The sequence below is a fragment of the Ailuropoda melanoleuca genome, chromosome 10 (genome assembly GCF_002007445.2).
Source record: "Ailuropoda melanoleuca isolate Jingjing chromosome 10, ASM200744v2, whole genome shotgun sequence".
NCBI classification, from domain to species: domain Eukaryota; kingdom Metazoa; phylum Chordata; class Mammalia; order Carnivora; family Ursidae; genus Ailuropoda; species Ailuropoda melanoleuca.
In genome coordinates this window covers 108,043,511-108,057,575 of record NC_048227.1, presented here as the reverse complement: position 1 = coordinate 108,057,575, position 14,065 = coordinate 108,043,511, and the positions used below count along the sequence as shown (strand labels likewise).

General features: G+C 46.7%; 1 protein-coding gene across 5 annotated transcripts in view; it reads right to left on the bottom strand.

Annotated features, from left to right (window-relative positions):
- Positions 1–381: 381 nt before the first annotated feature.
- CEP43 (centrosomal protein 43) overlaps positions 382–14,065 on the bottom strand; it is a 39,929-nt gene continuing 26,245 nt past the window's right edge. For 3 of the 5 annotated variants that reach the window (XM_002918698.4, XM_034669439.1, XM_034669441.1), the window contains 6 exons: positions 10,546–10,772; positions 8,400–8,512; positions 6,777–6,845; positions 4,531–4,570; positions 3,587–3,683; positions 382–2,500 (listed from right to left, as the gene is read on the bottom strand). In XM_002918698.4, the coding sequence (XP_002918744.3) occupies positions 2,426–2,500; positions 3,587–3,683; positions 4,531–4,570; positions 6,777–6,845; positions 8,400–8,512; positions 10,546–10,772 (621 nt within the window). In that variant the 3' untranslated portion in view covers positions 382–2,425. The remainder of the gene's footprint in view (positions 2,501–3,586; positions 3,684–4,530; positions 4,571–6,776; positions 6,846–8,399; positions 8,513–10,545; positions 10,773–14,065) is intronic. The other 2 variants (XM_034669440.1, XM_034669442.1) reach the window with 1 other exon arrangement.

Sequence of the window (14,065 nt, the reverse complement as noted above, 5' to 3'; positions counted from 1 at the left end):
AGCGTGGTCCCTCTCTGCCACTCCCCGTGCCAACAGCCACACAGAGCCACGGACAGGACCACAGTCTGCTGCCTTTGCCATAGCTTTGGTTTCACCCGACGGCCTTAACCATGAACCCACTTGAGGCCTCTCCAAGCTCAGGGTCAAGATGGCTGACCCCCTAACTGTGGGATGTTGTCCTTCAGCGGTAGCTGCCCAGCCAGAAACCTTTCTCGGACACCCTCGCCAGCGCGTGAAGAGCCTGTCCACATGCCCATGGATCCTTACTGGGCACACACTAGGGGCCAAACAGGGACGGGGACGATGTCAGCCGCTGACACCGGGCTACGGCGTTACCATCACACACCACGAGATGGGACAGGTGCAGGAACACAAACAGGAGAGAATAAAAGCTTTTTATTCACTTTGAATTATCACCAATAAAAGGACACCTCACACTTGAAAAATTCCACTGTCAAATTCAGGTTTTACCATGAAAATGTGTTTCACGGATCAGTATGTCAAAATGTATTTCTGAGCAAAAAGAAAATAGTCACACACTCAAAACCTATCTAACTGAGGAACACATTTGGAAATGGAACTTTTCTTCACTGAATTTTAAGTTACTTGACATCACTAGCTGTATGGAGTGCCGATGACAAAGGAAGCTCCATGTTTGGCCCTTTCTGCCCGTCCTCCCAGATGTCATCAAAAGGTCAGATTCTCTAGATAACGGAAGAATGACAAATTTCAGATGCTGTTCAAAGTTTTCCAGAAATTTAAAAAGCCACCTCCTGCTATCCTTTCAAATCATTTCATTGAAATCTAGCTCAATCAGATAAAAAATAAGCCACACATTTGACACAGATTCCAGAGGCCCAGAGGAAAACTACAATGCTTTATAGAAAGTGACTGTTTACAGAGAGGACATCTAGGGACATGCATTTTACAACAAGCGCATTGGGGGACTTTCAGCGACAGATTACATCTCCCCACGGTGCTGTGCACTCACACAACACACAGCCCGCCACCAGGACTGAGGTCAGAGCCCACAAAGCGAGGGCAGACCGACAGAGCGGCTCCCAGGTCGCGCTGGCCCACTTTCTGTCCTACTTCCTCTTGGTGCTCGTGGCTCAGTTTCACTTAGATGTTATACAATCACACCGTCACGTTATATAATCGCAATCCTTTCGTTACCACTGCCCTTCACATATGAGGGGCCAGCAAATACTTCTGTAACATTGAGGCAGATAGGGAATGAAAAACTGGCCCTAGAGGGACCACGAAGTCTGCTCACTTACTGAAATCAATCAAGGAGGTCTAGTTGACTCTTTATTAATAAAGGTGACTTTTAATAAAAAAACATAATTTAATGCAAATAAAAAAGTACAAAATGTAGCACACGATCACAGCTTCACTTACATTCCTGGGAACACGCCGGCGTCACTCCCAGTAGTGAGGGTCAGCCACCCCACTGACAGCAGCACAGCAGGGACAGCGGGAGCGAGGCTGCCCGCGGGGCCAGCGCCGCCTCCGTCTGGGCGGGGCTGCAAGGAACCTCTGCACAGTGCACAAGGCTCGCCACACTGGGGATGGTCTTAGGCCATTACCACTGTTACAGTCCAATTTGGATTTTAATACAATCAACTTACAGGTCTGAGATAAAAGCACTGCTTGGTGGTTACAGATGCATCCTGGTATTAAATGTTTCCAGGCATCTTTACACACGATAATTACAACTGTAAAGACGACAGCCCGTGACTAACAGCTCCTTCTACCGACAGGAGAGGCGACCACGGATGCTGTCAGTGACAACTCTGTGGACTGAAAGTCATAACGACCTCTAGATTTCTTCAAAACAAGCAAAACCAGCGCACACGGGAGTATTTAATATAACCGTAATGGTCTAACAACCCTTCCAGATGGAAGGAAATACAAAATAAAGCTGACCTATCAAATCTAACTTTCGGTAATAAGCTTCAGGTCACTTCACCAACTCTGTGCACAACACCTAATACCAAGTATGCTTTGACTCCGGATGCCTAAAGCCACACACACACACACACACACACACACACACACACACACACACAGCTGTGTGAACCTACAGCTTTATTGACACCTTTCAGTAAGCTCTTAATACTCATATTTTCATGGGTTCACTCCTTGTAATGAATTTGAGTTGTAGATAATCAACTTCCACAGAGAAACGTGCAGCCAAACCAAATTAAGAATATTGTATCTTCCATACACCAGCTCAGGTAGGAAGCTTTTGTTTAGTATAATGAAAACTTAATTTTTAAAAATATCTGCAGTCTTTTTGAAACACAAGGCACCAATAGGGAGCAGACATTCCAGCAAAGAGTGATTGTCTGGAGAAAAAAAAAAATGGAACTGATCAGAGTCCTTTGTCCTTTGTTGATTAGAATACTTCCTTCTTTCACGTCTATGCAACATCTTCCAGATAATCCGCAACGTCACTGAGCTGGGACACAGTCAGGTCCTGTGTCAGGTCATCGAGCTTTGTTGTTTCAAAGAAAAAAAAAGAACCAGTATCAGAATGCAAGCAGTCACAAACGATCCTCAAAATACATCGCTGTCATTTAAGTATCTTACACTCGGCAAACTGCTTCAATATTCCAAAGTCCCTTACGTCACCCTCTTCCTCCTATTTGGAATCTGTGGGAATCACCAAAAGGCTGAGCTAACGGCAAAACTCTAACAACACAAAAACCTGCTAGCCCACCCCTCCTGGAGCCCCTCGGGTCACCGGGAGGGAGCACACGCGACGGTCCCCAGGCTCGGCACGAGGGCCGGCAAGAGAAGCGAAGAGACGGCGGAAGCGCACCACGCGCGGGGAGCTCTCGCTCAACCTTGCCAACAGTCCTGGGAGGCAGGCCTTCCCGCTTCCATCTCACCAACGGACCGGCCCAGGGCTGACGGTTAAAGCCCGCCTACAGCACGGAACGCCCGCCCAGACGCCGCTGCCTCAGACGCGCTGTGTCCATGATAAAGCGCCGCCTCTCTCAAAGGCCTTCCCGCCTGCTAATCCCTTGACGGTCACGACCACTGACCCCCTCCTCACTCGGGAAGGCAACGTTCACCTCCAGGCTGTAGCGACCTACAACCCGAAAGGCCCCGGCCTGGCCAGGTGCAGCTTTCCGTGGGCACCACAGGAGATCCTGAGAGGCTCCCTGACCCCTCCTGTCTGACACACATCTAAGTATACGCCGCTGTCTGCCTAGGGAAAAGGTCCAATGCGGCTCTCCAGGACGGACTCCTAAGTGTACAGCCTGCGTCCACCGTGGCTGCAGCGTCCCCCGCGGCTTCTGCACCAGCCCTGACCTGCGCGCCGAGACGCGGCTTCGCCTCCGTGATCACACACTCCTGTGCCTGCGCCAACTTCTATCCTGCCTTCTCCAAACAGGACGTCTTGCCTCTGCTGACTACACCACTGAGGTGGCTAGTTCTGACTCCAGAGCCTGGGCCGGGAACTGTCATGTCACAACCTTGCACTGTCCCTCTGAAATCCCGTTAAGCTCTACAGTCAACCGCGGCCAGAGACACAGGCGCGAGCAGCGCTGCATAGGCGACGCCCACACCGTACTTTATCACTGGTATTGAGGTCATCGACTTCCACAGAAAGGTCTTCCTCGATCTCTTCACCAATACTCAGCTCACTTTTCTCTGAGCGATGGCTGGTACTAGTTTGAGAGAAAGAAAAAGAAAAAAGAACGTTGAATATAAACATTAAAATAAGATATAATAAACAATATTAAATCTCATGAATTTCATACATATTATCTCACTTGATCCTTAAAGTAACTTAGTGAGCCACAAACAGGCGAGTCACTTCAAGAGATGAGAAAACAAAGATCCACAAAGGTGACCACGGACTCAAGGTCAAAGAAGACACAAACCCAGATTTTTAATATTTCATCTACTACGTACACCATGCCACTTCTCAAAAAAAACTGTTTAATAAATTATTCTGTTAAAAAATAAACATAAATTCCCAACTGGGGGGAAAAAAACCATGTCAATTGTATAAAATTCTCAGACTCTAAAATTTCTAATCCTAACCATAACAAATATTTCCAAACTATTAGGCAACTCCTAGGATACATTGTCCTTATGTACGTAAAAAAAAAACGATCTGAAACAAAGCATTAAGCGATGTCATCTGAATCAGTACAATAACTGGAGAGGGCCATTTTTAAAGTTGCGTGTGCCCCCCGCCCCGGACTTGGGGGAGCACGTGGATCCCGCGACCCGACACCTCTGAGCGACTCTGCGTCACTTCCCCGGGGCCTCTGCTTTACCCATTCTTATCAAGTTTCCCGGACATAACACATTTGTTCACATTCTAATGCCAAGCTAAAACAGGCTTCAAAGTCCTGCGTGTAATGTGAGATTAACGGTCTTCTCTCCAGCTGCGTCAGTATGAACAGGAGAGTCGAATACACTGAAATGAGCACGGATGGAGTTGTGTTGTACTTCCTGTGTCAGAAACTGTTTACAATGTACTTGCTGCCCAACTATGTCTCTCACCTATTAAAATCATCAACGTAGTCGTCTTCCTCTCCAGTCCCTGGTAAGTTTAAGAAATGATAGGTTATATTTACACCAACATGCTCCACAATTTATCTGTAATCACACACAACGTCTCTTTCAGGAAAAACTACATTAACAAATTATATTGCAGCATTAAAAAAAGAAGTCACCAGGATCAGAAATACTATTTTTAACCATGTAGGATATGAAAGTAAATGACCAAATAAACTGCCTAGGAAATAGTAAAATGTCATAAAATGTAGTTAATACCCAGTCTTTTATTCCAAGTCCCCAAAAGCGTAATCACATTGTACGTTTACCATTTATAAAGTCATCTGATACTAAGTGATACTATATTCATGATAAAAGCAAGTTATCGTAATTGTTACCGATAATTTTTTTTAAGGATTTTTTGTCAGAGAGAGAGAGAGTACAAGCATGCTTAACTGACTGAGCCACCCAGGCGTCCCTGTTACTGACGCGTTCAACTCAACATAGTATATAAAATTTTTAAAGGATCACGAAGTGTGAGAGAGGCGACAGAGCAAAGCAAACAGGAGCAGCTCAGTGAGACACAACAGCGTTCAAATCCCGGCTCCACCCGTGAAGAGCTCTCAGCCCGTGGGAGAACTAGTGTCAGGATCCATGCGTCCGAAGTGCTGGACCCACACCCCGGGACACAGTCCACTCTCCGCAGAAGGCAACGGGACGAGGAAAGGGCCGCAGACGAACGGAGCAGTGTCACCAGTGTCTGCATGTGCAGCACGAGCACCTGTAAGACTCAGAAATCACCCTCCTCCCTCCACACCACCGGAGAACCAGGTGAGGAAACCGGACCGTCAACCTCAAGGCAAAGACGTAAGGGCCCACGACAGCCACGTTCCACAGTGGAAGACCGGCAGGTGGAAGACACATGGGCACATGTGTGGCCGCCAGAGGAAGCGTGCAGACCATGAGGAGGAGGACCGGCTCGATGGCCAGCTGGGTTCAGAGGACAGTGGTATGGACACTCGTGAGTCCTTCCAAGTGTCAGACCAGACTACATCTCCACAGACGCATCTTTGAGGGGATTCAAGTTCTAGAGTAGTCAGACAAGACGATCCTCTTCCAATAAAGCCCATGATCACTTTATCTATTTGTCAAATATGTGTGAGACTCCCAGTGGTGTTTCTAGCCTCAAGGAGCTAACCTCCAGTGGAAAGAAAGAGGCAGCCGACAGCCAGACAAACCAGATGCTGTTAGAGGGGCTGGAGAGAACTCTCTGAAGGGAAACCTAAAGAATGTACCAGACGTACAAATTATTGGGGAAAGTGGGTGCCAAGAAGAAATAACACATGCAAAGGCCCAGAGACGGGAAGGGTGAAGTGGTTTGGAGAACAGTGAGGAAACAAATAAAACCTCAAAATAATGAAACTGGGGGAGTGGAGGGGGGAGATAAGAAGAGGGGAGAGTAGAAGGGCTGGCGGGGGCCACCGAGGGCCTGGCACATCATGCTCAGGACTTAACCAGAATACAAAGGGGGAGGCACAGGAGTGGAAAAGAACAGGGAAATGACGTGTGATTTCTATTTTCTGTAACATCCAACCCCTGCAGGAAGAAGTCTGCTGGGGGGAGGGGGCACGCCTGGGTGGTGCAGTCGATCGAGCATCTGACTCTTGGTTTTGGCTCAGCTCAGGTCATGATCTCAGGGTGTGGGATGGAGCCCCACATCCGGCTCCGCACTTGGTGAAGAGTCTGCTTGAGATTCTCTCCCTCCCCCTCTACCCCTCCCATCACTCACGCACTCTCCCTCTCAAATAAATCTTTAAAAAAATAAAAAGTGACTGCCTTTGCACAACCCGTCATCAGTCTGAGCTGAAGTCTCTCCCCTTGGCCCTGACCCACCAGGTCTTGGCGGAGAAGTCTCTTCCTAGGTGAAGCTCTTCCGGAATGATGAGGCTACAGTAAGTCACCCTACTACTACCCATGTGCATACCGTGCACACGGACTCTCAACACTGCAAGCATCTGCAGGGACCTGTTTGACGCAGATCTTCCCCGCTAGAATCCAAGCTCCACAAGGACAGTCTGCCGTGGTTGCTGCTTTACTCGGCCCTGGCACATGGAGTAACCCTGGATTCACGAAGACCATCCAAACATCTGATCACGGAGTGCTCACTGTAGGCTAAGCCACTTCAATTAAGATTTTATTCTAAAAAATAATCACCTTCAGACAATGAATGCTAAAATCAGAAATCCAGTTACCTAATCCAAGTGATCCGATTTTATCATGGACCAATTTCAGATCTTTTAAAACTGTGTTTCCTCTTTTACCTGTGAAGGAAAAATATTCACATTAAATTGACTTTTGGAATACGACAATCTCTAAACCGCATCATTTTTCTTCAGCATAGGGTTTATGACTAAAGCATCCAAACCAAACACCAAGAAAGAATTACAAGCTCTGATGAATGACGCTGACGTCATGCACTGTATGCCCTTGTTCACCACACGCAACACTAGTCTTTACTGGAACCTGACCACCCAAATACTTTCTCGCCCAACCCTCTGGCACCACCGTCTATAATAAGCCTCACCGGGTGTGAGTTAATTACTCTCACCAATTTTACTTTCCTCTGAACTTCTCAATGTGGCTTTAATTCAATTGCTAGTCCATTCACCAAACTGACCTCACTGGTTTTGTTTCTTCAGTCCCAAGCGCTCAATGTCCTGTCCACGTCGTTATCCCTGATCAGTGTTAAGAGTGACACGATCATGGTGTGCTAGACTCCCTACTGCAGGTGACGAAGACCAGGACAAAGGACAAGACAGAAGCTGATGGGACGCGTTAGCAAACACGCAGCGCGTTTGCCAGATGGCTAAAAGCAGCCACACATCACCTCCTTCGCCTGTCCCGGCAAAGCCTACTGCCCTGACACGGGATATAAAAAGGTTAGTAAATACACAAAATTACATAAAACCACACCACAATATCCTAATAAAGATCTGCTTTTTAGGAAACGTTCTCAAAAGAGGCACATTTATGCTGTGAACACACTGTCGATGAAACACGTCCACTATAACACAGTAAACGAAGTTCACCCACATGAGATCTCCGTGTTTAAGGCTGTGCTTTCAAATCCTTGGTCTTGTCGCCAACTGCGTGTGGGGAGTGGCCATTCCATGTCTGCCTGACACCCCCCTCTGCTACATGTAAACACGTCAGATTCATATTCCAAAGAATGAAATCTTGCCATTGGCAACAAAATAAATAGAGCTACAGAGTATAAAGCTAAGCGAAATAAGTCAGTCAGAGAAAGAAAAATACTGTATTGACTTCACTGGAATGTGGAATTCAAGAAACAGGTGATGGGGATTAAAAATGCACTTATGATGAAAAAATAAATTAAAAAAATCAAACATACACATACACACAAAGAAAGTGATGCCAATATCCAAAGTGGAAAAAAAGATACGTTAGATCCAAATTGCTGAAGGCCAAATATTTTAACACTCCTATGACAATTACTATGGTCTCATAGAATCTAGGACACAAATTCTTAAAAACTGAATTTAAATCCTACTCAAATCAATCTAAATATCCAACAAGACAGAAAATTACTTTTAAAATGTTTACTATATAAGGCGGCTAAAAAGTCAATTTCCTAAAAGTATTTTGAAGGCACAGGAAAAAGAGAATACAGAACGATGAAGTGAACATGACCACATTAAAAAGCAACGAACAGGAACTATCGCTGGTAAAATTATGGGCTTTTTCTGAACAATAAATAATAACCACATAGTACTTAGTTAATTAAGAGAAACACATCCTGAGTCCTCAAAGTCCACATCTTCAGGAAGGAGACCCGGGGGCTCCCAGGCACTCACTTTCAGAGTCTTTCAATGGGGGGGCTCCGGCAAGGGAGCTGAGCCCACTTTTCAAGGGGGGTGCGTCAGAGAGCGATGCAAGGCTTCCTGCTTGCTTACTAGGTTCACTTCTCCTAACAAGAAACAAGTGTACAGTTAAAGGTCACGCTTATATTCTGCCACTAAGACAGAAGCAATGTAACTATACCGAATACGCACACAGTGCTGGGAAAGACAGGTTAAACGTTTCACAGACTCAAAACTACAAGGCGAGGCAGGCGAGCGTCATCACAAATCCATGGGGCAAGTTATCAGTGAGAAATCCGCTCAGCTCTCAAATTACATCGATGCTTGTCATCTTCAGTGTCCATGATTTTTATCAGAAGCGCCTTCCAGTGCCCAGCAATGCAGGCAAGGGACAGCACACGAGGTGACCGGCACAGCCGTGTCGCAGGGAAGAGGCACCACAGCCCCGCCCGCCGGCTGACCTCCCCAAGCCCTGAGCTCCTCCCTCCCCACACCCCCTCCTGCCACTTCCTACCTCCTGCGGCCTCCTCTCCAACTCTGCCCTGCACCCCCGACTCAGGAGGGAACCTTCCCAGGCTGCTGCTGGCACACCCCCACCCACCTGACTGCAAGTGCGCCCACATGCTCCCTCCTTCCAGCAGCCTCCCTCGGCACGGGTGCCCTGAGCACCCAAGCACAGCACCAGGGAAACGAGACTCTCCCCACACCCCCTGCACATCACTCCCTCTCCTCTCTAATGCTGGACTGTTCTCAGCAGACATTTGCACTGTGATCTCCCACTTAATTTTTCTCTATCCCTCTTCCACACCCCCGAACAACACAGCTCACCAGGAAAGCACTCCCCACCTACAATCCCCCTCCATCCTTGCCTGAACCCATTCTTATCTTTTGATACCCTGTCCCCCAGCCCCTCAACCCATGATCCCATCATCCCCGCCTCCGGGCTGCTACACACCATAGCTGACTTTCAGAACCTAGCTTAAGGATTCACTCTGGCCTCCTCCTTTCAGAACACCTCTCCTGGGTCCCTCTCGGTCCCTTTCCCTCTCCCTCTTCCCCTCGCTCATCTCCAGGTGCCACTCACTTCCCAGGTGACCACCTCCAGGCTCCGCTGGCAGCAGGATCGAACTCGGAGACGTCTCCCCTCATCCCTAGACCCCTTCCCCGCAGCCGGCTTCACCTTTGCATTAGCAACCTTCCCACACCTGACCCATCAGAAGTGAGTTCTAGACTGCCAACTGGCCCACCTGTGCAGCCCAACCTTGCTCTCCACGCTTCATGTGTAGCGGCGTTTCCCACCTTCTGGTGACTCAGCTGAAAACCCTGAACTTCCCTTGATGTCACTTTATTCTCTTAACACTTAGCAACAAATCCTTTTGGATCTAAGCTCAAAAGACACCCCCAAACCACCTATTTCTCACCACTTTTGCCATCATCTTTCACCTGGATAATCCTGACAGCTTCCCAGCTGGAGACCCAGCAGCCCGGTGAGCTAGTCACTCTGCTGCTCAGAGCCCGGGGCTCCCAGTGTCCGTCAGGGTAAAGCCACACTCCTGCTAGAGTCCATGCCACCCCCACCAGAGTCCGTCTCCACAACCGCTCCTAGCCGTTCTCTGACCTGTCACTCACCTCTGGCTGCGCTGCCCCCTCTCCTCGGAGCTCCAGGCAGCCCCAGTGTCCACCCGGCTGACTCTCGCAGGAACCTGGGCTCTTTGCTCAAGCAGCCCCTGGAAGCGGGGCCCTCCCTGACCTGACGCTCCGCCCAAACAGCACGCACCTGCCCCCACCCCACTCGATCCCGTCCCTCTGGCTGCATCCACCCAACACGACATGTGGGATTCTTACTTCCTGTTTCATCTGTCCACAAGGTGAGTGTCTGCAGGTAGGGGCTCTGCCTGTGTTCTCACTACACAGCTTGTGCCTGGAACAGCACTCAGTCTACACCTCCCTACAGAAACCATGAATGTCTACAGTTTTTACCCGCTGGAGTGTTTTACAACCTAAAAGGCTTTAAGGACAGAAAATCAGACTTACATATTCAATAATTACAAAAGATTCAGTGCTCTTTTTCAAATATAAAATACTTAGAAATTGTATTTTTAAGACTCTAGTTTGATAATCAAAAACATAGTTTACTCACCAACCGTAAGTTTTTTCTGGTTTAGGAATGGGATCATCAAAGAAAGAATCCCCCTCCATATCATCTTCATCTGGACAAAGACCAGCTTTGTCTTTGACATCTAGACTTTTGTTACTTAAGAAAGATCCAATTTTTGTTTCATGGGCCAGCAGGTGGAGGCCGTTTTTGCTCTTTGGTTCTGATGAGGAGACACTTGGGTCACTCTGACTAGCATCACTGCTGGCCTTCTAGAAAAAGAGAATGGGAAAGAGAAGAGGTTTCCTTGGTGAAATAAAACATGAATAAGCTATTTTAAATAGCAAAACGTCACATGAGCATACACAAATCTGTGTCTATGTGTCCAAGTGCGTGAGGGGGAGACTAACCCCGGACCTAACAGTTCACCCCCAGAGTTCATAGCATGGCCAACTTCTGAAGGAGAAAATGTCAACAGTGATGTGTTTATGCCATTCTTCGTCTCCCTTCCTAAATGGAAATATCTCTACCTATCCCATTTATAAACAACTTCTGCATTTCGTCTTACGTACACATCACTCCTTTGAAAATTATCTTAAAAATTAGTAAATTTCCAACTTGCAGAAAGGAGAAGGCATTACTAGTAATGAAGGAAGATTAGTTACATAAATGAACCAAGTACTACAGTGCCCATTAGTAAAAACAGTTTTCCACCTGGTGCAAATATGGCAGGTGTCAAGGTGAAAGACGCCACCTTTCCCATGGCCATCCAAAGGTAGACTGGCTACTGAAAGCACTGGTCTGTGTTCAGACTCTCAGGTAACTTCCTCTCACGCCCAGGGACCTGTGCACCTAGAGGTCTCTGGGCATCTTGAATCATACAAAACACTCAAGCATTTTTATGCCCGTCCCGCCGATCTGGTGATGTTGGCACAAACAGCCCAGTGCGTTTCTTGCTGCACAATGCCATTTTACTCCAGGCTTGGTCAGACTGTCTACGTCACAACCACAGAAATAACAGCACACACAAACAACCATGCTGGTCACAACACAGGGAGCTGACATTTCTGGGGAGCCTTCCCGTCTTCCACAGGTTATCCCCTCACCCTCAGAAGCAGCCTATGGTGTGGGGGAGCGGGTTCTGGTTTCTCCACAGATATGGAAGAGGAGGCATGCAGACATTTCAGTCACGTGCCAAGGTCCTCAGAAAGTGAAAGGGTCAGGTCAATACGGAAGTCTGATTCCAGAGCTTAGCTCTTAAAACACATGTCATGCTATTCAGTTGAGTCGTATGAAATTACAGTTTCTGTGGGTTCAAAGGGACAATTCCCGAAGATTCAGTCACGCAGTTGGTGTGTGTGACGCTCGCGGTGTGCAAGAAGACTCCTCTGCAAGGTGCACGGGGCAGGCCGGCCACACTCGACTACTCATCGCGAGCCTAAGGAACGGAACACTCACAGGCAGGAGAGGAGTGTGCCCAAGAATTCAACCAGAGCAGTCTTCCCCAAACCTGGCTACTGCAAGTAGCTAAGAAAGAAGGCATGTGCAGCTGGGGAGGAGGACTGCCCTTCCATGATGTGCAGAGACAGAATGGGGTGTGTGTGTGTGTGTGAGAGAAGAGGCACGGTCACACACTTTCACCCTAGGTCGAGGCCAGATTAGCTGACCGCAGACAAGACACATGTATACAATTTCTAGGGCCCTGTACACTGCTGTACGTTCCGGAAGTTATTAATACAGAGAAGTTAATTATCATTAACACCAAGTTATCATCCTTTAGACAACACAGGATATTTTCAAAGGGCAGACAAATTTTACAACTTCTTAACAACTTTCTTGAAATTTTCCTGGTATGATCAAATACAGAGAAAAGCACTACCCACTTACATATTCCTTAGATTCATGCCCACTATAATTTATGATTTATAAATGTTGAAAACTGGATTTATATATTTTCAAAGACATATACATTTGGAAATAAATACCAAGTCTTGTGATATGTAAACCCATTCACAATTATAGATCCTGAGAGATCTACTCTCTCCATCAAAACACTCCTGAGAAAACTGAGGAGAGACTGGTGTGAAATAAAATGGAATGTACATGTAATGCAACTTAACAAAAACTGTAATTATTCCAATAAAGTCCGCCTTCCCCACGAATTCACACATTACCAACATAACCTAAGTCCACATGATGAACTATCTAAACTTAGTTACTAACATCTATCCATGACTAGTTTTTGACTGGTTTCAGCAAGACCTCTGCTATAGGAACACAGACTAGTTAGAGGAAGACAAGTTTCATGGACAAGCACACCCTGACGTTCAGCACAATATATATTTTTAAAAATAATAATTAGTTTGTTTTAAAACTATAGTTCTAGTTATCTAGGGAGTAAAATTTAAAAACATTGGATCTGTTTCGGAACCCTTCTCAAAATCCATTTCTAAACCACACAGAAATGTGTCGTCTTAATTATGGCTACTTGTTTACCAAAAGGACCATTACTCAGTTGGGTTACTAAGGAAATCACTAAACTGAATTCCAAACCACTTTTTACAGTTAGAAAAAAATTCACACCAAGAGAAAGATTTATCAAAACATCTATAAATTAACATGCAAGTATTATAAAACTTTAAGAGCAATTTCCATGCAGGAAATCCAAATTTTGGGGGCAATAAGAAATCAAGTCATAACATAAACCTGGGATCTGTTTAAAAAACCTTACGTTTTAAGGCATTGTCTGGGGATTTTTGTTGTTACACTTACTTCAAACAGTGCTTAATTTTAGCTATTTAGATTCCTCCTGAATCTTAGCTCCAGTTTATCCACATCTAGGTGGTAGGAAGGGAAGTAACTACTGCTTACGTGTGTAAGACAAAGGCTTGCCGTGGAATTCACTCCCCAGACAGCCTCCCAGGACTTAGCAGGTGTTACGGGTTAAACAGTGTCTCCCCAGACAGAAGAGGAAGCCCTAACTCCCGTGCTTCAGAGCGTGCCCTTACTTACACAAAGGGTACAACAGATGTAACTAGTTTCGATGGGTCATGCTGCAGGAGGCAGGCCTCTAACCCACTGCGCCCGGTACCCAACAAGAGAGGACGCTCGGGGAGAACACATGTGAACAGGCCAGCGGGATGGGGTGATGGGTCTACAAGGCAAGGAACGCCTAGGACCGCCGGCAAGACTTCCTCCCAGCCCACAGGACGAGCCAGCTGTGCAGATACCTGATTCCAAACCTGCAGCCTCCAGAACCGCGAGACCCAAACGTCTGCTGTCTTAAGTCACCCAGTTTGTGCACCTTGTCACAGCAGCCCTACATATAACAAGTAACTAAAACCTATAATAAAGTTTGTCTTTCAGAAAACCGAGATATCTACTGAACAGCACGAAAGCAGTCATTAAATTCCCCTGGACCAATCTCAAGACTAAAGCTTCATGGTGAATTCGTGTAAAGTTGCAAGAAAGTTCTAGTACACACTTACTGGTCTACGCGTACACTTACACATCTGGATTTCAGTCATTTCTAGATCAACAGAAAACAAGCCTCACAGAGAAAGAC